The following is a 27,480-nucleotide window of genomic DNA, read 5'->3' on the forward strand; positions in this document are numbered from 1 at the left end:
AATAAAACAACGAAGCGAATAAGCCACATCAGCTTCACTTTTCTCCTTCTTCCAGTGTGAACTGAAAGATTTTTGAGAGTATAGAGACGTAGAAACACTGACAGGAAATCTGGGGTGTGCTCTGAATGAAAGTTCATGATCTCATTATAAATGAATGATAGCACGTGCTGGACATACTTTTCAGTTTTCCTATTAAAACCATCAATAAACTTTTGTTCATGATATGCTTCTGAAAAGATAATTCTTACCTATAAATTATAAAGTGCAAGTGATTGTGTTCAGATATAAACTGTAAATGCAAATTCAGATTACCATGTTTTAAAATAAAATGAAGGCTGAGAGTGCAGCTCAGAAATTTGGAGGTAGCAATGTATGAGACTAGTATAGTTGTTTCAAGATATTTCAAGATATCTTTAGTAATTTTAGGAAGCTCAGAACTTTTTATGTGGTAGGGTAGTCCAGTGTTGCCTCCCTCTTCCCTTTAAAGACTGCTGCGGTGCTCCTTGTTGAGATACTTTCAGTATGCTTGCAACACCTTTCCTGAGATTCCTGAATTATATTATCCGATTTTAGCTGCACTTTAATGTGCTGTTTTTTCCTGGTAACCTGTTCTGAAAAGCAAAACCAGAATAAAAACAAATCCTGACAAAGCATGTCAAAATTTAACAGACAAAGATATATTCACTCTGCGTGTAAGGACACCTATTAAATGACGTAAGCACAAAGCAGTGAAGGGATAACAGCAAGGTAAAAATAGCTGTATACTAATTTTAAAATGTCTCTCTAATATTGATGGAATTGAATAAAACCTGCTTGAGAACGTGTGTCTCAGAGTTGGTGAAAATGTCAAAGTTGTGGTAAGAATTATCTGAAATTAATGCCAGACTTTGAACTTTACTGTTTACTTTTCTAGTTTGCATTCTCTGTGATGCATCACATTTTGCTAATTGTTTTAACTTATCACTTTCTGCTGTTACTATCAGTCAGAATGAGGGAAGTATTTTGAAAATTTCAATTAAGTGATTTTGTCACCAAAAATTGTTGCAGTTTAGGGAAAGGGGGAAGTTTGAAAGCCTTGTAATTTGTCTTTCAGCAGAATAATAAAACCACAGAAAAAATTCCAGTGTGTATCCATTGAAGATTTCACATGCTGTTTTAAAGTGTATAGTGATTCATAGTGGTAGTTAAAGAAATGCATTTCATCATTTTTCTTCCAAAAGCCACTCCAATACTGTATTTCTTGTAAACATACCTAGAGTGGTAATCAAATGGTCCATATATTTGCTGTTGTTTAAAATTCTTTACAGCAGTAAATATTAACTAGTTCCAGTGGAAGGAGATAGAGTAATTTCAAAAGATGTAGGCTAGAGATTGAAATGAATTTGTGTTTTAGTAACAGAAATTAATTCTGACATATGTTTGTTCTTCAAATGAATATTCTTTTTGGAAGAAGTTGGTGAGAATAAATCAGAGTAGAGATAAAGTAATCACTTATACTGGTAATTATGATCTTAATAAGAATTTTAAATTCTCTTTAAATTTTGATTGTTGATTTGCCTGTTCCTTTGCTATAAATTTCCAGTCAAAGACCAGAACTTCAGATTATCTTGGTTACCAGAATGTTAGACTTTTTTATTATTATTATTTTATTAAGTTAGTGTTCAGTAGCAGTAAAGAAAAGCATTCTTTATTTTATGTAAATTCACCTTAACATTATGGATTAGTCTTTGTGATAATTTGGCTGTATAGGGAGGTATAGACTGTTACTGTCACAACCATCTCTTGAAGTTTTGTTTATAGGAAAATAATAGGTATGTGTATCTGCGTGGACCCATCTGGGATCTGTCAGTCTTGTTAAAGTAATCTCAGTACTCCACACTTTCTTTTAAGTTTGGAAGATGAACTGGCATGAAAGAATATAAACACTGTAGTGGTTGAATGAGTTTCTTTACTAAAGAGAGTGGTGGAACAGGAGGGATACACCCCTCTTAGTTTTACTGTCTTTGCAAGACAGTAAGCATTGTTGCTTTCCTCTGTTCGTATTTATACTGTGTGAAGCAGCCACTACCTGGCTCACTAGGGAGAGTACTAACCAGAACTGAGTCCCTCTTCCAGCGTCCTTCCAAGTGCAGTAAGAGAAAAGCATTGCAGCCTGACTTTAAGGCAAGTACTTTTGCACTGTTGGACAAGCAAGGAGGGAATCCGTTTCAGAATCCCAACACTCTTAAGGTTCCTAGTTAATCTCAGTCGAGTTTTATGGTTATTAAGCCTGGATTAGGAACAGATAGGTGTTTGTGGATATACTGCTACCAGTGTGGCATATCCTGCTACTCTGCATGCAGTCACGTACCATGCATGCAGAGAGAGAGAAAGAGAGGGGTGCGTTCATTAGAGCATTCCTGTTTCTAATGATCTTAGTGCAGATTGGTAACAGTTTTATAGTACTCAGAAATATATTCTATTACAGGCAAATGAGAGTAGGCTGGAACAGAGTCAAGGTAGAAAAAAACCCATTAATACAGAGTTAACCCTGTAGTGTCTCATGTTTCTCAATTTCAAATTTTGCAAAACTTAAATTTCTGAAAAATCACACATTGAACCATTCTGGTACATACTTCCATGCCTTTACTTCTGATGTATTGGAACTGGAGGCAGCCAATGGGAATTACCTGATGCTGAGTGCAAGCATCTCACCTCTGATACCTGTGAAGATTTGTCTCTGTATTCTTCCCACAGAGAGCCTGGGTGTGACAGAGTTACCTCTCATAAGCTGTGTCTGAATCCATAAGGGTGCAGAAACATGATGTGGCTCAGGCAAGGGCTTAGATCTCTCTTCTCAGCCCTTGTTTGGGGCTCCATGGAGGCTTGCAGCTCTTGGAAACAAACCTCACTCCTCTTGCTGTCACCCCTCTGCCTTCTCTCTTGTGACCAACAGTCAAAAGTTATACTGAGGTGGTTCAGTTCTCTGGAATCTCCTCCCACAGATAACATTAGGAGAGGTTGTGTGAGAGAAGATGGGCTTCCTTTGAAGGAACAGTGCCTTCATGAGCTCACTCTGTATACTGTGTATTTGACCCATGGTCTCCTCCTACACCCTGCACTACTTATTTCCCACCTCTTCTATTTCTTGTTTCCCTATTTGGGTGTCATTTTTTCCCGTGTTGTGTGTTACAGAACCTTGTGTTTTGTCTGGACCCTTCACGAGGGTGTTTGTTTAGTCTCTGTCAGTCTCCTACTGCACTTTCCCCATGGGCTGCTCTCCTGATGAGAGCCCAACTCTGGAGGAAGTCTCTTCAGAGTTGTTATACTTACTGATGAAAAATGAAACTTAACTGAGGGAAATAAACACCAGTGTCATGTGACTTACCAGGTCTTGAGGCAGTTAAAGGAGAAAGTAAACCACTTGGTTGGCCTTCACCTTTGCAGCAGAACCAGTCATCTCCTGTGTCTTCAGATGGTGCAGAGGTTGGAAGCCTCTGTGGTGCTTGCTGTAGATAACTGTGGTATCAGTTTGTTTTATCTATGAGCTTATATTTATATAATGAGATTATATATTTGTATTATGAGATTGTGTTTATATTAATTGTTTAGCTTAGTGTTGTGTTCTGTGTTTCTCTTGCTGTGATACACATATGCTGTCAGGCTTAAGTTTTATTGGGCTGTTTTTAGTGCTCTGTCCACAAAAGCCAGCGAGACATAGCAGCTGTGTTGCCAGTGGTCAGTAATTAAGAAGCAGTTGTTTTTCTTTCTGTTCCAGGCCATTGATGAGCCTCCCTATCTCACAGTGGGCACTGATGTGAGCGCTAAGTATAGAGGAGCCTTCTGTGAAGCCAAGATCAAGACAGCAAAAAGGCTTGTCAAAGTCAAGGTATGTGGTTTTCCTTCAAACACTTCTTTTTGAAGGGGGGGAAAAGTCATTAATGTTCAAAATGGCACAATGTGAAACTTCTTTTTAGTCTCAGGACAGCTAAGAGGCTGTCCTTTCCTTGGAGGCTGGCAGCATGGTCTTTGAAATAACAGTAAGCTTATTATTGTTGGGAGGGGAGGGGCTCCCCCACTCCCACACAGTTAAATATGTTCTCTTTCTGTCACTGCTTTATCATCGAGTGTTTGTGGCCTTCAGTGCCATAGGCTGACCTTAAGTATTTGATTAAAATGTGACAAATGTAGGCTTATGTATGGGAGAAAATTACCAGAAAATAGCTAAAACTACTCAATGTAGGTTTAAAATGGTTTCGTTTACTTGAGAGCACAGGTCACTGCCATTTAGCAGTGGCAGCTAGATAATGCTTCAGGAATAAGCTGAAACCCTGCTGTCTTCCAAAAAAAGACTTGGCATATTGAGTCCTACCAAATAGCAAGTAGCACTTAAAAAACATAAATTAGACTGTTGCTCTGCAACAGTTGTAGTGGCAGAATATTTTTCTTATATCTACTGTAAATTTAAGTGAAAAATGTGTGAACTGTGTGTGGTGATAACCTGTTATTGAAGAGTCTGCACTGTAAACTGTTGTGCATTATTTGAATCTGCCCTCATGCTATGGCTCATTTTTGCCTATAGTGTGTATGAGAGAGAGCAGGTGCTCTCCAAAAGCCCTGGTGAGAAGGACGATTGCCACTTATTTAATAATAGTGTTAAATACATAAAGAAGTTTTAATCTTAAATCTGACAAAAGAGCAAATTAGCGCTTTTTCATTTCATTAGTCATAACTTTTAATAGCATCAGCTGGTCTATGTTTTAAAGCACCATTGAATTTAAGCAGCTAAGTATTGCTATTTAAGCTGTTATGCATCAGTATATAAGTACAGGAATTGTGTTGTGCCTAGATCAGTGAAATCTTAACTCATTTCAGTTCTTTGTGGGACTTTGAGTCCACCTTCTTAGATGGCCACTTGCTATTATTTAGTGTTAAAAATTTTCTTGTGTGTTTATTACTTGTAGTTTTATTGCTGGAATGTTTTGCAGAAAGATCTTGGCATGAAATAGAATTTTTACTATAAATTGTTTGTGGAGATTATACCTAAAGCCCTCTGGATTCAAGTTTGTGTATGTGTTTTTTGCTGTTACTGCATGGCTTAGGGCAGTTCAGCCCCAGTACTGTTGTTGCTTTGTAGAGTAGCGTGAGTTGTGGTTTAGGTTTTTGTATTTAAGTGCTGTAACAATATCTGTTTACATTGTCTTTTCTCCACCAGGAATGTGTATTCCTTAAACTTAACACTGACCCTTTGATTTTTCTAAAAATATTTTTAGCTGTTTCTGGGACATGCACACTTTCCTCAATATTAGCTCTAACAAAGATTCTTGCTATCAGGTGTCTTTTGTCTGGAGTTGGTAGTTTATTTACTGCGCTTATTTTTGACTTGTTTAGCAGTTTCTACTGATCCCAGTATATTTTATGTCTTAATTTTCTAGAACTACTAGAGGATAAGGAAAGTCAGTAATTTCATACTGTCAATTTAAGTGTAAAGCATTCATTTAAGTTTTGTGACTAGGTACTCTGTTGAGAAAGGAGGATGGCAACAAAATTCTTTCAGGGTGGAGTATGTAATCTTCAGACAAGTGAAATACATTTAATTGTTTCTCCTTTTACCTGTTTTCTTCTGTTGAATTCTGCTTCCTAGAATATTTTGAAGGGATACCTTCACAATAACTTCCCACGACCAGCATAATTTAAAACCTTTATTCAGTTTATTGCAGGTGCTATTTACTTGCAATTTCAGTATCAATAGGTACTATATTTCACAGTTTAGTGGGTTTGGGCAAGTTCTATACATGGTACAGAATTTTACAATAACACGTAACTGCATTTTGCACTCTTTGTCATGGAAAACAGTAAAACTTAAATTTGCCTAGACTTATGAAAAGCGTTGAAGGCAGTCCAAATTTGACTGAAGGGCAAGACTTTTGGTATTACCAGGGTGTTAGTCCACTTCATCGGGTCTTTTACAGCTTTTTTCAGAGAGCTATGTAAACAAGTTTGTTTTGACAGGGACTCCTAAAACAATTCGCACCATCGTCCACACCCACTTGTATTTGGGCACCCTGCACAGAAGTTTCTTCTGAAACTGTTTTCTGTGTAGGTCTTTATTTAACAGAAACAAGAGAAACATCTGCTGTAATAGGGCTTACCAGGACTGTCTTTTCAGGACAGTGAAGAAAAGGGAAATTTCTGAATCTAATCAGGTTCATGATGTGCTAAGCATCTTAATCTTTTGCCTGAAAGGTTCCGCACTTGTAAATACTGTGGGAATTAAAACCCACAACTATCAAAGGCTAACATCACTTATCTTAGCTTCAAGAGTTTGGGGTGTGAATATTTTTGTAAATATCCAGTATTTTTTGAGCACATATGACTATCTCAAGAAGCAAAAACTGTTGATATCAAAAATCTTCTCCTCCCAAAGAGTCAAAGCCCCAAGACATCTTTAAAAAGACAAACCGTTCTGTAATACACTATAGCAATTGCTTTGTTTACCTTTCATCATAGTACATTGTGGCTGGCTCATGGTTTTGAATAGAGCTCCTTTTTGCTGTAAAATACATGTAAGATAACCACAGAAAGTAAATAAAAACAGGTGTCTCTAAATCAGAATTGATATACTGGATATTTTTTAAGAGCCAGTGGTGACCCCAGGTTTCAGATTATTTTGCATCTTAACTGAACTTTGGCTTTCTAGTTAACCCCCCCAGAAGAGAGAATTAAATACCTGTATCTGTCAGGATGAAGTTCAGAAGCGTAGTCTTTGCTCAGTTAATTCCTAGCCTGAATCCTTTGTCTGGTTCTAGGTTACAGAGTATGTGTGGTGGACAGAAAGTATTTGCCATCAGTAGGTGAGATGTCACAATGTTCTAAAAAGAACATATTCTCACAACTATTAGGTATTGCTGTAGTTCTAACAGAAGGTAGACAAGGTGACTGTTTTGTTGAAGTAGCGCCTGGAAGGCAGTAAAGCATTTTAGTGCGTTGGTTTACTAATCAACCCGTCAAAATAGTCTCCCTTAGTCCTGGTTGTAGGTGCTGTTCTTGGCTTTTTCCTCTTTTCAAGGTTTACAAAACTCCTTAAAATCTCCTCCTAAGGACGCTAAGTAGGAGAATTGGTGTTAGAGAGCACTGTTGTTCTGAAGGAAATGTTACTATTGCTACGTGCTACAGTGAAACTCTTTACAGTAGTGAGAATATAATCTTGGGTACACTCGTGCAGCAAGTCCAGAGATTCAGTGTGGGATTGCTGTAGTTGAGAGTTACTGTTACACAGCTGGGTCTCGTGTTACATTCTTACTTATTTCAAATACTAAATAAAACATCATATACTTGCGCCAAAGAGTGTGGTCTGGTGAGCATCAGAACATCATTTGTGTGTGTTAATAATTGTACATATGTACAGAAAATGTAATGCCAGAATTTTCTTAGTTTCCTATAATTCTAAAACCAGGGTGGAAATAAAACTTCATATAATTGATAGGAAGATCCTATGATTTTCAGTGTGATCAAGTTAATTGTGAATCAAATGAAAGATGAATGTCTATAGCATTTGGTACAGATAATTGTAAGTTTGAATTGCTGTACAATTTTTTTTTTTTCCTGAGGACAGCAGGTATAAGATTAAAGACACAGCCTTTATGTGTCTTTATGGGAATGACATGAGGAAATACCTTGGGAATTTACTTACTCCAGTTTTGAAGTACTGAAAGTGTAGGTGTTTTTACGTTTTGGTTTGTTATTTTGTTTAATTGATAGCAATGTCCTGTACTTTTCTTGTATGAATCTTTCAACCGTGAGGGAGGAAAATTGCTTTCATGAGCAAAACAAAACAAAAACCCATCACATAGGTTAGATATATGTGCTAAAACTGTTAAATTTCAAAACATTGAAATATAATGTTACTTAAAAGTTGTACTCATAGCTCTCGAAACTTTCTCCTTTCCTGCTGTGGTGCTACAGAAGTTCAAATCATTTAGGGGAACTGCAGAGATCTTTTTAAACCGTTAGATGTTTTCGGCAAACTCTAGTCCATCATTTCCTTTAGCGGTAATGATTCTGTTCTGAAAGATAAAAAATATTTTGGAAATTTTGATGACTAAGAAGTTGGCCCCTCATATTTCTAAAATATATGAAGGAAACACAGATTTCAGCAAGTGGAATGAATGTGGTGACTAACTGTAAAAGGAGAGTAAGAGAAGGGGTATTGACGTTTGTGTTGTGCTTATGCTGCTCAATTGTATCAAGTGATTGTCAGTTGAATTATATTTTTTAGGTAACCTTTAGGCATGATTCTTCAACAGTGGAAGTGCAGGATGACCACATAAAGGGTCCCTTAAAGGTAATAAATTTGGTTCATATTTTACTAATGCTTTGAAGAACATTGTTTTCAGTATTTGATATAAATGTGCATTTACAGTATGGGGTAACAGTGGAAGGTTCAAGTTATTAACAGGCCAGAGAGGATCACAAAGCATAAAAGGTAATGCTGCATAGTTAGAGGTAGTGTACTCTGCATGATAGCTTTTTCCTTTGTAGTTAAAAGGGGTGCAGCATAGGCTGGTGCAAGCCTCTTTCTTCTTTTTGCCTTAAAGCTAAGAAGTATGGCTGGCTCTGATTTTTAGTCACAGTTTCTTTTGAGAACTCGGCTGGAGGATTTGATGGGAAAGCTCTTATACAAGAGAATGACATCACTCAAATTGGTTCTTGTTCCCCACCTGCTGGCAGGAAATAATCAGCTCAGTTGGCTTATTTTAGAGGAATGAAAAAAGAAGTTTGAGGGATAGAAATATATTCAAGTGAAATTTAAACTGTATGTTGTATTTAACGTGGAATAGGCTAGAAATACCTTTGTTTGCTAATACAAAAGTGTTTACTTTATTGCTTGTTTTAGAAACTCTCCATTGCTAAGTGACTTTTGTATTTTAGGTGGGAACTGTTGTGGAAGTGAAGAATCCAGATGGAACATACCAGGAAGCAGTTATCAACAAATTAACAGATGCAAGTTGGTACACTGTAGGTAAGAGAAATATTTATGTATTTGAATAAAATTCATTACTTGAAAATAAGCCTGTCACCTGGACATGTCTTAAGCATGGTGAGAGAGATTTTTTTTTGAGATGCTTAGGTATTCAGAGTTTGTATGAAAAACCCTCAAAAATAAACCTCTTATTTGGGGTTTTTATAAGAAACTGTACCCCTCACAGTGTGAAATCGGGACATCAAATAAAGACCTTGTGAATTGTTCTGTAGTCAGTGACTGCTTCTTAGAAATTTAATATACTATTGCTAAATATTCTGAAGCAAAGTATGCTGTCATACTTCCTTAAAAAAAAAAAAAACCAAAACCAAAGAAGTACTTTTAAAACAGAAGTTGGCACGCTTATTTTTCCCTACTTCCAGACTTAGCCCTGATAACAGCTACTGTTAAAACAAACATAGTTTGTTTTTGTAAGACATTTATTCATATTTGTTTTTCCTATTTTATAATGTGACTTTTCAGATGATAGATGATATATCCATATGTCCTCAAACAAATACAGGGTGGGAGTTTTTTTGATATATTTTTAAAGGCTTCATATACATGGGTTTACTCTTCGGTGCCAAGTCTCAGCAGACCAGTCTGTCTTGGGGAAAACTGGTCAGTTGTAGAATGATAACATATGTTCCATCTGTGCCCTGGTAGTCTTAAAGGCACTATGGGACATGTATTGATTCTTGAGAAACTGCATAAGCCTCTCCTGGGCAGATAACTGGGACATGGGAAGATGAAGACCAGATCTTGAAAGAACTTTGGTGAGACTTAGTTGCTTTGAGATATTATGCATTGTTGTTGATGATATTGAACAGCTAGGGAAAGACTTAACTTTCCCTGCTTTTAGAAAGGAATAGAGCTAGTGTTGCAGAAAATACATGTTTTCTTGTTGGAGAAGTAGAAACTATTAATAAAGGAGAGACTAGGTTAGGATGGGGTGAAACACGAGTTACAAAGACAGGAATTAACATTATAGATAGTGTTTTGGTAATTATTACAGAAGTGGATCAGTTATGAGAACTTTTAAGAAGTAAATCATATTGCTGGTGTTAGAACTGTGTTGTATGTTTATGTTTCTGAGAAGGTGTGAGGTTAGCAAGAAGAATAAGATAGGAATCCATGCAGAGTAAATTTTGAAGGTAGATGTCATGGAGTTGCAGTCTGTAAATCAAAGTAGATGTCTGTCAAAAATCCTCAGCTTGAGAAATAGGAAGAGGTATGGTTTTCAGTCTCAGCTCTTACATTTTGTAGATAAAAGTAGACAAAAGCATGTTGACCTTGCAGAATCAGTAAAAATAGCACAGCTACTGGCTGTGTAATGCACTTTGATAGAGAAGTGACTCTAGCAGTGGATGGTTGGAATAATCTTTGTCAGGAGGATGAGTGGAATGAGACAGAAATTATCCTTATAGACAGTGATGACTTCGCAGATCTGAGTGAAATTTCCTACTTTAAGGTATAGTTACCATTTACCAGACTTCAGAATTAGCACACATCTTAGCCAGCAGTTACCTAATGTTGTCCCAGCTTCTTGTTGAGAAGCATCTAATTATTTGTGTTGTAAATGATTTTTTGAATAAAATTACTATGATTTGGTTAAAAACTTTGTGAAGAGATCAGATTGATCTGAAGTAATACCTTTCCAAAAGATACTTAAGACCATATATATGCCACTGCAACAGTATCTGGAGAGGAGTAACCATTCAAGGGCCACTTGAGAACTCTTTTAACACTGAAGTCAAGGCAAGGTTGCTTTAAGAGCATCCCTGTCTGTCTTGTATTCATAGAGTGTTGTCTGACAAGAAATTGTACATCGGTTCATTTGCGTGTCTTGTTTTTGGTGCAACTGCTTTGCTACTAAAGGACAATAAGAACTAAATAAAATTTTTATAAAACCCCAGCTTGTATAGTCTTTTAAAATGACTATACCACAGTTGTAAATATAATACACATATATAATTATATATATATATATTATATAAAAATAAACAAGTACACACACATACACATGCACATACATACACAAAGTGTCCCTGCCTGTCCTGTAAAAATTCCTTGGAGAGCTCAAGGTATTCCAGTCCTGGTAACTGGATAGTGTTTTATCATTCATATGATTTTAATTAAACTTTTTAAATTAAATTTTTAAAGTTTAATTGATATTCTTAACATTTGTCTCTGTGTTTACTATAGGGGGGGAAATCATAGGATTGTTTGCTTGATTAAAAATGCAGAACTGTGCATGTGCAGGAGTAGTCTTAAACCGATTCTGCACTTTTTTGTCACTACATTGCCCTTTCTCCGAATTCAAAATGATTTTATTTACATTAAATTACCTCCTTCTTCTTTTTTCCTCTTTTCCTTGCAGTTTCAGAATACATGATTTTAAATGTGTTACACTGTACATGCCTGCTCAGTAGGTTGTTTTCAAGATGTTCCATTAGATCATATTGTCATATGTAATCAGCCATATGTGCCATGCTGGCCACACAAGTCTTACAGGGAGGTGAAGCTTTTCCTCTGGAAGTATTCATGTTACGGAACAAGATTAGGAATCCCCCTGGCAGGGAAGGGGCCACAAGCAGATTACCACACAGGACATGTTATGTGGCTACCTACCTAGCTCTGAATAGGTTTACCTCTGCTGTAGTCAGCTTATCTCCTGAAGTGGATAGATTTTTTTTTTTATCTCTCGTTATGTAAGGAGGCTGTTATCTTAATTAACACAAACTGGATTAGGAACCTGCTGCTTTCTACTTCATTTGACGTAGAAGGTGCTTAATTATGTGTTGACCATTTGAGATGCAGTTCCAAATTTATGTGGTTTTGTGTGCAGTTCCTGATGTTGATATTTTTCAACAAATGTTGAAGTGAGAGTTGTGCATCTCTGACTGGTAGTTTATCACTGAACAGTGTTCAGCAGTTACTGTAGTATGTAATAGAATCTGGGGAATGGTAGTCACAAGGGGAAGTTTGTTATCAACAGTACGAAATTTAACACTTTTGGGATGAAAAATTCTCAGAACTTGAACTTTAAAAGTTTCTTTCCTATCAAATAAGTACTAGTCAAGAATTTTGGTGTATCTTGTTGTATATTTTTATTCAAGTTAGTAAATGTTGAGAAGTGTAGCACCCACTATCTGAAAGCCAGACGTGGCTGACAATTAAGCTCTTTAATCTTGCTGGTTGACAGCCATTCTCCTAGCACTGTTTTTTGATCTGTTGTTGGACAGAAAAGGAGATTTGAATGAAGGTGAAAGAGGCATGTTAAGAAATTGCAGAAACTTTTATTTTTTAATTTAATATTTTAATCTACTCTTGGGGTTGTTTCCATGCCCACAAAAGTCTTCAAGGTCACTGCAGTGTGGAGTCAAGAATGTAATTGTTATCAGTGTTCAGGAGGGAAGAAGAGATCCATTCTTGTCTCATTGAGCAGTACAATCAAAGCCTGAGGGTCGAAATTTTTCAGTTTTAATCTGTTAAGTACCTGAAGAAGACTTGACAAAAGCTTACTTTTTATGTGACCAGTTTACCAGCTTCTGAAGACACCACCTTAAATGTGTGCAGTGCATTTTAGGACTCGAAAGAATAATATATGTAGCTGAATCAACAGTATTATGGACTTTTTTCCAGTTGACCTAGTGATAGCAAAGGTGGCAAAAAGTCTAGAAACTGGGAGCTCCACAGTTCTGTCAGTACAGCTGGTTTTGATGATTGTCAGCACTTTGACTATTGTCATCTTCCTTAGGCTGATATCACTGTTGTTTTATAGCATAGTTGAATGAAGTCAATAGAGAAAGACATTGAGCTTCCATATAACATTAAGTTGTAACTTTTTTCTGTAAATATCCATTTATGTTTCTGGGTAATAAGCATAGCTTCTACTTGAATATTGTATGAGTTCTGGTTACGTAATAAACTTTTGTAAAAATTGTAAATGTTAGAAGAATAGGTTTTGAATTCTAGTGGGTATTCAATTTTTGTCTGCTCAACTACTGATTACTAAAGATTCCTTTTAACATATGCAAGCTGTGGTGATACAGCAGCTAATGTATTTGTTCAGTCTGTGAAATGCTTTACTGGATATTTAGCATTATCTATCCAGGTATAGCTTTATTTTAAGAATTAGCTACAGGAATATATATCCCATTCTTTCTGAACATCTAAATGAATCAACAATATCTTGATTTAAAAAGAACATTTTTTTCTTTCCTCACTTGTTACCTGGTGACAGTATTTGATGATGGTGATGAGAAGACTCTGAGACGCTCTTCCCTGTGTTTAAAAGGAGAAAGACATTTTGCTGAAAGTGAGGTAATTGAATTTTTGTATTACAACTTTTTATTTAGAAAAATTTAAAAGCAATATTTTTAGTACCTCAGTCTTTAGTATGTTATGTACATCCATGCTGCTGAAAATGGGTGTTGTGTAAAGTACAGTCTGCAGGGTCTGGCTTATTCTTTTTTAAAATCAAGAAATGCAATTAGATTTCATCAAACTGTGTAAGTTAAGAAGCAAAATCAGCGTTTCATCTTTTTCATTTTTATGTTTTTGATAGTTCACAGATTTTAGATTACACAAAAAACTGCAATCACGCAATTGCTTTGCTATGTATAAAAAATTATCTCTAAGTATTAATTGGGGGTAAAATCACAATATAATTATAATATAAAAAACCATATAAATTATAACATGAAAATAGATGTGCTTTTCATAGTTCTGCTGGATTTTAGATAGATGATCAAGGTTTTGTAATAGCTGATAAACCTGAAAGATGAACACTTTTTTTTTTAAAAGGTCAATAATAAATAGCTGTTACTTGTTAATTTGACAACAGTTACCAGTGTTTTGAAACTGGTTCATGACTTAAAGGTGACTTGCACGTTAAAATATGCACACATTTGTAGCAGATTTCAAATAGTTGGAATTTCAGAATGAGGGTTACTCCTTCGTATTATGTAAGACAATCTGGACTGGTGGGCAGACTTATGTAAACATGTTTGCTTATTGGACAGCTACTGAAGACGGGGTTTTTTGCTCTACATAAATACGCTGTTATTATTGTAGTCAGCTGAGCTTGTTGTTTGTGTACTGCATTCTCGTGAAGATTCAGATACCCTCTAGAATCTGAAGTCAGGATTAAACACATGTAAAGAAGGGGCCCTAATTACGTGCTTAAATCTGGATTCAGATATAAATGCCATAATTTTAAAGATTGTGCTGTTCCTTCAATTAGCTCTGTTGTTAATGATCAGCACAATTGAAGATTAGATTTCTTCTATTCCATAAAGACTATTTTAATATGGTTTCAGGGGTATTACCTTATAGTAAGGAGATTTAAAATTTTAGTGTATATATATTGCTTTGTGATCTGTTTGGCTGAAGTAGAATAATTTATATTATTTTGTCAGATTCAAAGAAACCTTATATTCAGGTGACAGCTACTTTTTATTTTATCAACTTTTTTATTGTCTTAGCTTTTGATGTTTTGCCAAAAGCCACTGATACACAATTCATTGTCACCAGCCTTCAATGAAACACATGTTGTGCATTTCTAATAATTACCTCATGATTGCACAGCTACTCAGCAGGGAAAATTGCGTCTCAAATTTCTTTTGTAATTAGGCCAGTGCCCCACAGTTGTCTTGTTCTGATGTTGCTTTAGCTTCGTCTCTGACTTCCCCAAGTGTGTGGTGTACAATCTTTTAGGATGTCCATCACACTCAGAAGTAGTTGTGCATTTATTTTCAGATTTTAAAAAGTTTATGTTTTATTGTCCCTGTGTTAGTTCTCTGACACAGAATATGTTTGAGATTCTTGTTGGTGTTACATTTAAAAATCAATACATGACAAAGAAGTTTAAGTCAGAGGACTGTATTTAATTTGTAAGACTTTCTCCCTTCTTTCAAAAAACTAGAGTAAATGGCTTTACAAAAAACCCTTGTGTGTACCAGAAGCCTTCAAATCTGGAATGGTTATCGTTTAAACAGTTAACAGCAGGCTTAGAGGAAGAAGATACAGCAAGTCCATGAGTTCTCTTGAAGCATTTTCCCTGAACAGGGAAAGTTCTTTCTCTCCCTCTCTTTTTGTTTTGATGCTGATAAATCATCCATTAGCACCTTCTCAATTATCAGTATAGCAGCCTCTTTAAAATTGTTTTAGAATCTCCCTCACATATCAAAAGATGAATTACTGACAAAAAAATACAATTAACTTGTCATGTTTGCTGCTATTATCTTGCAGCTTCATTTCAAAGGGGACCTTTGTTCATTTTTAAGTAGATGATTGGATGTTTAGTCTAAATGATAGGAAGCGCAGAAAATTCATCCAAGTAGAGATGGAATATTGCAGGTCACAAGAATATCTGATAATTATTTCTCTGTGTTTTAATGGTCCAAAGGCAGGACTTCTGGAAAGAATTGTCTGTGTGTGTTGGACAAAAGTCTGTTATTCAGAGTTGCAGAAAAAGTGTTGAAAAAACCCCAGAACAAAATACATTGCTTTTTTAAAATCAAAGCATGACATGTATGATGTACTTCTGTATTTCTTTTGTAATGAGAAAGCCTCTATTGAAAAAAATTACTTATATGAACCGTGTGGTTTGGAGAATAACTCATGCTAGGTTTTTTTATGTATATGCATATGTATTTTTACATTTCAACAGACATTAGATCAGCTTCCACTCACCAATCCTGAACACTTTGGGACTCCTGTTATTGGAAAGAAAACAAACAGAGGAAGGAGATCCAATCATATGTAAGTTAAACATCTTGATACCTGTGCTGTGTGTATTCAGTTCTGAAGCTTTCTGTGTGTGTGGAGTTTTATTACTTGTATGTTCGAGCTTCTCTTATTCAAAAAAAACAGGAGGCTGGATGAAAAATGTTGTTAAGCACTCAGATTGAAAGTCAGGTTCATGTGCATTGTTGTGTATAAACATTTCAAGTCTTTGTGTAATCAATATTTAAAATAGCACCAGGTATAGGCAAGCGTTTTTTCTTGGTTTTATTAAGTAAAAAACCAAAAAGTAGCATAACAAGTAGAAATATGACGTTAAACAGTAGTCAGAAACGTCTCTGTAGTAGACTATTAGTGTTATGAATGTGTTGGACTCAAACTGAAATCATTACAATGCAGTCTTTGTCCAGCTGATATGAAATCTTTGTACAAGGTACCAGAATCCTCCTGTAGACCTTTGGTTTCTCATTACAGGTTCTCTGAGGGTGAACAGTGTTACAGAATCACAGAATGGGTCAGGTTGGAAGGAACCCCAGTGGGTCATGTGGTCCAACCAGCCTCCCTGCTCAGGCAGTGTCATCCTAGAGCACATGGCACAGGATTGTGTCCAGACAGTTCTTGAATACCTCTGGTGAGGGAAAGTCCACGACCTCTCTGTGCAATCTGTTCTAGTGCGTGGTCACCCACATATTAAAGTAGTTTTGCATATACACGTGGAACTTCCTGTGTAACAGTTTCTGCCCATTGCTTCTATTATGGTTTCCAGCAAAGCTTACTGATAGAAAAAACAAGTTCAAGAGTAGTAATCCAGTGACTATTTTCTGTTGTTTGTAGGTGGGTTGTGGGGTTTCTTTTTTTTTTTAATGTGTGTGGCGGGGAGTGGGGGTGGGTGGTTTTTTTGTTTGCTCTTGTTTTTTGTTTTGGTAAAGCTTTTGGGTGGTAGTGGTTTCTGTGCTTGGGCTAGCCTTTTGATCTCTTTTTGATAACTTGAAATAGATGTTACCCTATGTATGTAGAAGTGCTATAAATTTACTGACTTACTAATTTGTAATGTAGTGCATGAAAAAGCAGGCATTACCACAGAGAACATGATTGCAACATCCTTCGAGTCTGTGACTGGCTCACTGTTTTCTCTGTTTCTGTAACTATACAGGACATTATTATGTCAGAAGCAACACACCTTTATCTTATGATTAATACTGACTTAAAAAGACAGATTGCACAGATACTGGCATAACTGAGCTAGGAACTAGCCTCTCTGAAATTGTTCTGGCTTTCTCTCTAGTTCTAAACTTCTTTCTCACAAGAGATTAATGAACCCCAGAAAGCAGCCTGAAAGACTTTCATACTCTTGTTTAAAAGAAACCACTGTTTAAAAAAAAAAAAAAAAAAAAAAAAAAGATGATGGGGGGGGAAATCCAAGATAGTACTTTTATCAGCACTAGAAACTAAGGTGGGGAAAAGGAGACATAATAAATTACCTTAGACTGTAACATCAGTTGTCTTCTGCTACACAAATTCTAACTGCATTTTTCGTAAATACTGAATTTTGTACTCAAAAACAGTTATGTGAAAAATGGAAGATAGCTTTTAAAGTAATACTTCCTGTACTCATTGAACATGCTGTATATTTTCTGAGAATTAACCTTCAAAGCGACTAGTAAAAAAAGATCTAGAGAGTCAGGAGTGCTGATTTTTTTTTATATTATATTATTGTTTTGTTAGTCGGTTGCAGGTAATTTTAGTTGGAGTGGTTTTGTACATTTAGACTCCCCATATGGTTACAACCAGGTGCAACTTTCTACTTGAGCAGTCAAAACAGTAATCCAGAACCTTTTTAAATCAAAATGTATTTGCACTTTTGCCGATCTACTTACATTCCAACACTATGTTCAATGTGAAATTGAAGCAGTCATCAAAATACTTCACTGCACATCTTTAAAGAACTGTTTAAAGATAAATAGACTTCTTTTTCTCTTTGCTATTCATCTTTATAGCTGATGTTTCTTCTTCAGAGATTTGTCCTCTCTCAAAACAGCCTTTTATTCTGCATGGCTGTTGAAGTAAAAGCCTAGAGAGATTAAGAGGGAAAACCAAAACCGTTTATCTTGATGATGGTCCAAAACTACAACTGCAACAGTATTTTTGAACAGTGCTTCTGTAGGGCAGAATGGTCTCACTTGAATGTCCTGACAATGCATTTATCTTCCTCCATGCGGATGCATGGTGGTATTTCGTTTGGTCTTTGCATGTCTTACTAGTAAATATGCATTTCTGAGTTTGTAATGTTTGAATTGTTACTATAGTATAATTATAAACATTTCTATTCATTTTTATGCTAAAACACGTAACAAGCAATTCCAGTTTCTATTACTTATGCCTCTTTGACAATTAGCTTGGGATCCTGTAATTATAATATGCAAGTTTTGAATAGTTGACTTTTAAGTCTCTTTCTGTCGTTTAGTCCTGAAGAAGAATCTTCATCCTCTTCCAGCGATGAAGATGAAGATGATAGAAAACAAAGTGACGAGTTATTAGGAAAAGTGGTGTGTGTGGACTGCTTCAGTGTGGATAAAAAGAAAGCTTTGTGGTTTCCAGCCTTGGTAAGAGTCTCATCTTTATTGTAATTTAGTAAAACTTTCTTTCCTTTTCTAGGAATGAGAGAAAAGTGTGGGTTTTTTAATTTTAGTGTTTTTTATTAGAACTTCATATGGTTCTTCAAATTAAACTGTATCATAATAGTTACCAAAAATATTGTATATCTAAATATATTTGTTTACAAAAAGGGATTGCTAACGTGGCTTTAGTTTTTGCAAACAGCCAGAGCCTGCTGACCTAATTCCAGCTCAGCAGTGTGTTTAATACTATTGAACTAAAATTTCAGGGCTTTTTTCCTAGGCTATTGCATGCCAATTTTCTGAATTACTAAGTTTTATCGAGGAGAAAATATAAAGTACAAAGAGAGGGGAAGTTTATTGATTACACAGACATTATTTTTCAAGGTTCAATATAAACACATTTGATAATAAAATCAGATATTTCTTCTTGGTCACTATGGTAGGTAGTGGAGAATTGACAGTAAATTTCCTTTAAAATTACACTGTAGCCTTTCAGTACAAACATTTGCTCTCTTTATTCTGGCTTAAAGAAATTTTTTAATAAATAAAATTCTAATAAAATATCACAACTAGTCTAGAGATTGCATAGGGACTGACTGATATATTTGGAAATTAATACATTTCTATATGTAGTACCTTCTAGTATCATGCTTTTTATTTCGTTATTAATTGTAAATATTTGATTAATTGGTCTCTGGCAATGAAAGATTAACATGCTTATCTAATTTCAGGAAGACTTATTCTCTGCTTTTGAAAAGATGCCATACAGTAACATTTAACTGTTCTTAGTGTGTGCAATAGCTCTCAATTGCAGCTCTCTTCTTGTCACCTGCTGTGTCTTGTAATGCAGTTCAGTGGCTTTCCAGCAGGACTTCTTTTGGGAAAGTTGTTGGAAGAAAATGAGTCACTGAAGTCTTTTTTACAACAAGGGAGAGGGCAGAATGTGCAGCAATGAGATACCATGTTAATGGCAGATAGCTTTAAGGGAGGTTTTCAGTAATAAGCAAGACAAATTGAGATGTTTCTTTACTGAAAGCTGTCATCGAGATTGATGCAATATCCTGCCTCCGAGCTGCTCTCAGAAATGGTCAGTGAAACTGGCTTGAGCAGCTTTATGTCACACTGTTGGGTTTACCCTTCTGGTCACGCACATCACAGATATCAGTTTCCATGGCAGGCCTGAGCTTGCATGTGACTAGTGTAGTGATGCTCAAGATAGCTTTGGGTCAGACCTTAAAGTGTAACTCAATTGTTGCTTCTGCTCCAAAGTTATATGAAAAATGCACAATTATTTCTTTGACTTCCAGATGAAGATTGGAATTAGCTCATTCTTCATAGAAAGCTTCCTGCATGAATGAGAAGCAGTAGGGGGATAAAGTTTGAGGGTGAAGCTTGTTAACACTAAAATAGCTTATCCTAGATTAACTCTTGGTTTAGTAATCAGGTTTATAGCTCTGCATCATATTGGTTTGGGATTTTTTTGTTGGTTTTTTTGTTTTTTTGTTATAATCCCCTCCTCAGCAGCTATGGATCTCAGCTCTTTTACCTTGTAAGCAGGTTACCCTACTGTATCAACTAAGTAATCTTTATCTTATTACTGATAAATTTTGCATTAGCCTTATATTATGGTAAGTGTAATTATGTGAATAATCAAATGAAAATTGAGGTTTAATATGCTGAAGAATGTGTATCTCAGCAGTACTTCATTATGTGTACTGATACGCTTTGTGCAAGTTTATTACGTGAAAAGAAGTTAAGGGATTAGTCTAAACCTTTACAGCAAATAACAATCAAGATTAGTAGTGGAAACTTGAGTACTTTGGATATCAGCCCTGTAACCAGCTCTTACAAGTCTAAAACTGTAGAGGTTCTAAATTTGGTAAAAATTACTGTTAGGACTCAGTGATTGACTATTGACTTATTGTTTTAATCCTTCTTTCATGTTTGGGTTTGAGGGTTTTTGTTTGGTTTTTTGCTTGTTTTTGTTGGTTCTGGGGGGAAGTGGTGAGTACAATGACTAATTGTAATTGTAAAAAGGCCTGACAGTTGTTCCTTATGTCAAAGAGTGTGATTTAGCAAGCTTTATAGCATTGCTTAGTTTTAATGTGTACTTGAAGGCTTTTGGAAGGTGTAGTGAGGATATCTGCCTGCAGCATTTTCAGAAAATTGAGTTTGCATAGGATCATCTCTTTTATCCTCCTATGACTCCAGTGGAGTTTGTTTTGCATTCAGGCAAAATTGAGGTGATGTTACTTGATATAAAGACACATAAGGTTTTGATAAGATGTTTTCCAGCCTCTGAATGGATTTCTAAGACCGTGATGCTTCTAGAAAACCTATAGCTGAAGCCTGAAGAGTCTTTCTCCATCTTTAAAGAGCTAGGAGTTTGATAATCATTGTCTTTTACCTCAATATTGCAAACTATATCTTAAACTGCATTTCAATTAGAAAGTTGTAGTTTTGTAAAGTAATTTCTTTGAAGACTGTAGAATGCATTGGATTTTGAAACTTGGGCTGTTAAGTTTTATTTCTCTTGAGAAACATATTTAGCCTATGCTCTAGCCAATGCTCTAGCTTATGCTCTCGTATTTAGCTGGTGCAAATATGAGCCTGTTTCCAAATCACTTAACCTTCTACACTGCTATATGGCTGGTGACCTATGTAAGGAGGGAAAAAAAGATTTGGTCACACAAAAATTTTGTATCTTTGTGTATTTGGTGGAAAATTAGGACTGAAAGGCAACAGTTGATGTAAGAAGAGGTATTTTACCTGGACTAAATTAGGGCTAAAGTCATTTGCTCATCCTTGGGGTTTTATATCAGCCAGAATTTTCCTAACTTTCAGGGAACTACACGTTTTGAGAGAATAGAGATGAGTGATGAAGAGGGTTGCTTTTCTGTTCTAGAACTCTGGAAATTCAATAGATATATATTTCTAAAATAATTTTCTGAAGCTTTTTAATTAAAAAACTGATTTAACAAAACTTAAATAGCTTTTAAATTTGCAAAAAATAATGTTGTCTCAGTGCTAGACTTGATTACTTCTTGAATTATAGAACCTATCATAATACTTGTACTCGAGGCATGCTTCTCTCCTAGGTAAATGACTTACAGGTCTTCCATTATAAAATTCCAATTCATAAATCCTGTAAACGTTTGTTTTTGAAACTGTTTGTGATTACATCCTTGCCATTTCTGGAAGTTTTCAGAAGTACTCTTTTACTCAGGTGGCAGTATTTGTGGAATTTCTTGTCCTTTTAGGATGAGGACTAGAAAAAACTGTAGTGGCATGACAGATACTTACCTTTTGTCTGAATGCTATTCTTATATCTCTGGCAGCAGCTGTCAGTTCCCTCTGGGAAGTGAGCATGAGCTCATGCATTCAATAATTTCAGGAGGTCATCACTCCTGTGTTTTGAGGGATCTCAGTTGGTCCCATCTTAGGGTTGCTAAAGGGAAATGGGCCCAAAAGCTTTTTGAGTAGCGTTGGTATATACTACTACTCTCTTGTTTTTACCTTTTCTCTCTAAACTTTGCATTTGTAATATCTTTGCAGGTGGTTTGTCCAGACTGTAGTGATGATATTGCAGTGAAAAAAGACAATATTCTCGTTCGCTCTTTCAAGGATGGCAAATTGTGAGTAGGAATGTAGAGTCTGATAACTGAACTAAATTTATACCAGTCAAGTGAAATGTAGTATGAGTTGTGTGGGGTAAAGTATTAATAACATCAGTAAGCTCAGCAAATTTCTGCCAAGATTTTTCTAATGTTTAAAAAACTGTTACCAGTAACTAAATTAGTCTTGAACTTTGTCATTATTAGTAACAGGGTGCATAAATCTACCTGTCTTCGTTTTAATTTCACTGTCACAATTGCGGCAAACAAAGCAGTATCATGTGACTTTAAGAACGGCCGGAGACTCTTTCCTGCTGTGGTTGGAATAGAGCACTGCTTTTCAGGGATGTGGCCATAAGCTTATCCAGCTACAGAAGGGTGGGTGGGGTGTGTGTGCATGCACGCACGTACACCGCATGCACACACAGAAATCCTCTTTTGTGTTTTGAGATAGTAAGGCATATGTTTATCTCAGTCTAGATGGCAGCAGCATCTTATCATGTTCCTTGAAAAGAGCAGCAATACTACTCCAAGTAGGAAAAAGAACAGAGAAATGTGGAAAACCAAACTGTATGGTGATTGCAACAGAATAAGAAACTTTGTGTTCTTAAGCTCATGAGGATAGAATTCTTTTTCTAAGTTTTAGTTTTTGTTTTAAAAGTTGCAGTTTGACTTGGTTCAATTTAACAGAATGTTTTGTAGATAGGAAATTGAAACATTAAACTTCATTTAATTGCTTACTATGTCTAGGCTGTCCTTTACCATTTGATAGTTTTTCAGCCATCAGTGCACACCACCAAAGAAACACACTTAAGATGTGTGTGCGCTTAAGCACATATCTACCCCCAAGTCCCCGGAGCTGCAGTTCAGTTTTGCTTCCTAGGTTATAGCCACAGTAGAAATTAGAAAGTGCTTTGTTCTTTCAGTTTGGAAGTCTTTAGCTTCATACTCACAATTTATACTAATGCTCATTTATGTTTTAAGCGAGGTAGGGTTTTAAACTAACATTAAATTAATATGAGATTTTATTATATATTTGGGAGACTCTAGAAACCACCTGTTTGTGGAAGTAGCATGCTTTCTTTAGTACGCAGTGAATGCATATGGGTGGTCAAATCAATTTCATGTAGAATTTTTTTTTTTAATCCTCTGACTAATACTGTACCAGACTAACACTATAGAATTGTCAAGATATATTCTATATGCTTCTTATGTGTATTTTTAAGTGTGTTGTAGTCTCAGTGATAGCTCTGTATTATACTGTTAGTTTACCTTTAAAATATCTTAACTTTTTTTAACACTTTCTAAATTATCTAGCACTTCTGTGCCAAGAAAAGATGTCCGGGAGATTAGTGAAACTTCACCAAAGCCTGATGCTTTGTTAAAACAAGGTAAAAATAACTTTCTATGAGAAAACACATGTGTATGTATTTACTCCGTTACATAAGTTGGTCTAATTTGTGGCAGATTGGTTCTTGTCTTAAAAATGCTAAAATACAGGATCTTTTCCTACAGAATAGTATATTGAAGGAAAACACTTCTGAAAGGCTAGAGGGACTTTTTTTAAACAAACAAATAAAATCTAACAAAACCTACAAAAACGAACATGCCTCCCCCCACCTACCACACTTGTTTCACACTTGTAGAGATGTTCTAAACAAAGGATGCAATCATACAGCACGTTGGCTTTATAGGTTATTTTAGTGTATATCTATTTGCTTTAAATCTTCATAGAATTATTCTCACAATAGTACCCTAATAGTTGCAAGTATGTTGCCTTTATGGACTGTCAAGAATCTGGAATTGTGAATTACTTTGAAAGTTTAAGTTTAGTGTGATGAAACTCTTAGAATTAACTTTGGCTTGTTTATTCCTCCTTATCTTCTCTGTTTGATATATATAAACCACAGTGTAAACCTGTTGGATAGGGGTTTTCTCAGTTAAATTTTCATACATGTCCTGTGCAGAAGATCCTTATTTGTGTCTATAGGCACTAACATGGTAATAACACTAGTAATAGCTTTGAATGGCTTGATGTGCAGAGAGCACTAGGCCAGTTTAACTGGGTAAGACAAGTTAAGGATGGACAACAGGGAGTGGTTGTTGAGGTTCTTTGAATTTTGGGGTGGAATTTTTAATTAGCAGTCTTTCCTTCTTCTCCCCTTCCCCCTCACCACTGGCTACTGTTTCTTTATTAAAATATGTGGTCAAACTGATATTTCCTGCAGTGTTAACATGTGCTGGTCCTTTTTCAGCTTTTGACCAAGCCCTTGAATTCCGTAAAAACAGAACTGTTCCTAATAACTGGAAAACAGAATTGAAAGAAGACAGCTCCAGCAGTGAAGCTGAAGAAGAGGAAGAGGATGAAAAAGAAAAAGAGGATAACAGCAGTGAGGAAGAGGCAAGTGAAGTTAAAGGGCACAGATAGGTGATAAAAATTAGCAAGGCTATAATATTTAAGTAGGCCTTTTTAACATTAGGGAACATTTAACATGTTAACTTAGGCATTGTTGAGTACCTCTCTCTTATCCTGGTCTACTGAAGAATTGTTTCACTGCAAACTATCTTTCTGGCTACCCTCATGTAAAGAAGCAAGAGCTTTCAATCAAGGCATTAGCCCATGCACTCCACTTCTACCTTTCTGCTCTTTTTGTGTTCTGTAAGTAAGAAGTCCTAACTCATGCTTGGTTTACTAATTATCTGTTATTTCCTCCCAGCCTTCTGTCCAGAAAAAAAAGCGGCTGAGAGGCTGAAAGAGAGGCTTTTGAATGTTTTAATTCCTCTGTCTTCTTGTGGTACTTCAAATCTTTATCTGCCCATAATCACTTGTTCTCTAATTTGTTAAGTAAGGGCCAGTAATGCAGCAGACTTCATAGCCCATTTGTAGCGGAATTGTAAAGTTAAAACTGAACTGGTCTGGGTCTTAAATGAAATTAGGGTCCTTCTCTCAATACATCCTCCCTGGAGATTAAAGCTCTGGCATACCAGAAGATGGTATTCCATCTTTTACTCATTCATTTCTTCAAGATTTACTGGGAGATTGCAACGGTGTGAAGTTGTGACTTTGCCACTTCTCCATGCTGATAATTTAACTTTGCCTCTTCTTTAAACTCAGAACAGATTGTCCAGCCCTGATGAAAAGTTATAAAGCCCAGTTTGAAAGGGGCTGTGCTCTGCATAGTATTTTGAGAAGGAAGTAGTTCTTCCTTGGGGTCAGTACAATTCCTGAACTTTTAGAGCAGGTTCATGTTCAGCTATGGCCATGATAAATGTAGATAGGTTGGTACCTATGCAGGGTAACACATGATCCTTATGTAGTGACCATTCCCTCTCTACCTTTAGGTGAAAAATATGGAGCCATTAGCTACAGCGTTTGTAAATATTTGACCTTGTACCCTTTATACACCTTCACTTGAGGAGCTTGAGCTCCTCTTAGTTGCATGTGATGTCGTTTGAGCTGGTCTTTCCATGTACTAGACATAAAGATTTCATCTTGGGCCAAGTATTTTGATATTTACTGTGACATCTCTTGTGATAATTTCTTTTCCAGTATCCAGTGATTTCAGTCACCTGTTGGACTAGGAGGCTTCTAAAACAGAGACAATATGGGTTTTTTTCTTCCCCCCCACACCCCCTGCTTCTGTTTTTCTTCTCTCTCCTCAGTGGTCAGTGGCATGTGTGCCCTCTCTCCACTCATCTTTGAGCAACCTCTGCAGACTTCTCTCTTTATTTTCGTTTGTGCCTGTAACTTCCTGGTTATCAAGGAGCATCTCTTCTCAAACAGGACCTGTGGGCCTGTTCTTGGGACTTTGTTACTCATCTGCAGGCTGTTCTAGTGCTTTCGAGGACATGAAAATTTCTCACTGGTAACCCTCAGGCCATCCATGTGGCCCTAATATCTATGAACCAGAACAAAACAATACAAAAATCCCAAGCTCTTACATATGTCACCACAGGCTTTAAATATAGATACTCTCTACCTTATGTATGTAAGAGATTTATGTATCTATAAGATTCTGTGGAAGCATGTCTCACATATCTGTAGAGATTCTTCTATCCTATTTAGATAGGAGTTGACATGAAAATCCTCTGTGCTTCTCTCATTAGAAGAGGAGTTGCCTTTTTTTTTTTCCAATGAAAGAGACTGGAAAATGTCCTTCCTTTCCGAAATCTGATGGTAGATAAAAGAGTTGTCAGAGACCCTCTTTTCTAGTGCTGGGCTATAATACTGTGCAAATTTTGTGTTTCAAAAAGCACGTTGCTGTTTTACTGGGTTTCACTATCGTACATAAGAGCCACTTTCTTTTACCTTTGTGACATGGACAGGTATATTAGAGACTGCAGAGTGACCTGCTAGAAGTCTCGTTGTCTAACTTGAAAATAAGTAAATATGACAGAGTGTGACATGCCTGCTTCAAACCATTATCGAGGAAACCTTGTTGTCTAACTTCCTGATTAAGACATTCAGTATATTTTCAAAGATTATTAACAGATATTATTGGTAGGGTATAATACATACTGATTCTGTAGACATTCTGAGAAAGTGTAAATGCTTTTCACAGAGGCATGCAGGATCTTAAGCTTCCTCTTATCAGACTTTCTCAAAAAGTTGCTGTATTCTCTATTGGGAAAATTAATGAGTGTTATTCACTTGCTGTTCTGGCACCTCTGAGGATTATCAGGCATTGGATTTTATAGTGAGAAAGGAGTGTCAGTGTTTTATTCATCCTCTTCATCACCTCAGTTCCCCATATATTTAGAAAGCATACATTCCTTCCAGAAAACTTTGTTGGGTTTTCTGCAGGTTTTGTTCAGTGACACCCCCCACCCCTCCCCTAAATGCTCTGTGGGATTATTTTCTTATGACAAGTTTTTTTCTTGTTGTTAAAGAATATGGGTAACCCAAATAGCTGCTCATGGTCTCTTTTCCATGATCCAGCAGATGCTGTTAAAAGTCCTTTCCCAGTACCTGCTATTAAAACAAACGAAAAGGATACAGTTTTGGTGTTTGATTCCACTCAAGTTATTTGTTCTTTATGACCTGTGGAACGTCAATGTTCTTAACCAAGCTTTTATCTGCACTACACGCAGAGCTGTAGCATCACCTCCTACCTCTTGGTGAAGAATTGCTAGATATGCCTGATTTCTGGTGCCCCTACCCGATGAGGATGATATCTGGTATACTGGTTACAGTTCTCTACCCAGCCTGTCCTTCTTGCGCATTGAAGCAGCCTGCTCTGAACTCTGCGGGTATACTGAGTATCAGATATTCATCACAGGACGTCCCTCGCAGAATCTTTCCGTTTTCATTGCCTTTGCAAGATTGTGAAATATTTTCATTGCATTTGTGTGGATAATTATACCTAAAGGACAACAGTTTCAGCATATTGTGAATACTGGTTCTTAATTTTTTGCCTGTTTGCTCTGGTCTGTCATCCAAGTGCATTTAGTGGAGAAGAGAAAGCATAAAATAAGGAAAAACGCCTACTCCTGTACT

General features: G+C 36.2%; 1 protein-coding gene across 2 annotated transcripts in view; it reads left to right on the forward strand.

Annotated features, from left to right (window-relative positions):
- Window positions 1-27,480, forward strand: part of ARID4B (AT-rich interaction domain 4B) — an 89,197-nt gene that overhangs the window by 26,576 nt on the left and 35,141 nt on the right. For both annotated transcript variants that reach the window (XM_050314663.1, XM_050314664.1), the window contains exons 3-11: window positions 3,758-3,868; window positions 8,258-8,323; window positions 8,911-9,001; window positions 13,248-13,327; window positions 15,678-15,769; window positions 18,216-18,354; window positions 21,925-22,004; window positions 23,301-23,374; window positions 24,239-24,384. In XM_050314663.1, the coding sequence (XP_050170620.1) occupies window positions 3,758-3,868; window positions 8,258-8,323; window positions 8,911-9,001; window positions 13,248-13,327; window positions 15,678-15,769; window positions 18,216-18,354; window positions 21,925-22,004; window positions 23,301-23,374; window positions 24,239-24,384 (879 nt within the window). The remainder of the gene's footprint in view (window positions 1-3,757; window positions 3,869-8,257; window positions 8,324-8,910; window positions 9,002-13,247; window positions 13,328-15,677; window positions 15,770-18,215; window positions 18,355-21,924; window positions 22,005-23,300; window positions 23,375-24,238; window positions 24,385-27,480) is intronic.

Source organism: Myiozetetes cayanensis, unplaced genomic scaffold (assembly GCF_022539395.1).
Source record: "Myiozetetes cayanensis isolate MyiCay16 unplaced genomic scaffold, myiCay2020 scf2-11, whole genome shotgun sequence".
NCBI lineage: Eukaryota > Metazoa > Chordata > Aves > Passeriformes > Tyrannidae > Myiozetetes > Myiozetetes cayanensis.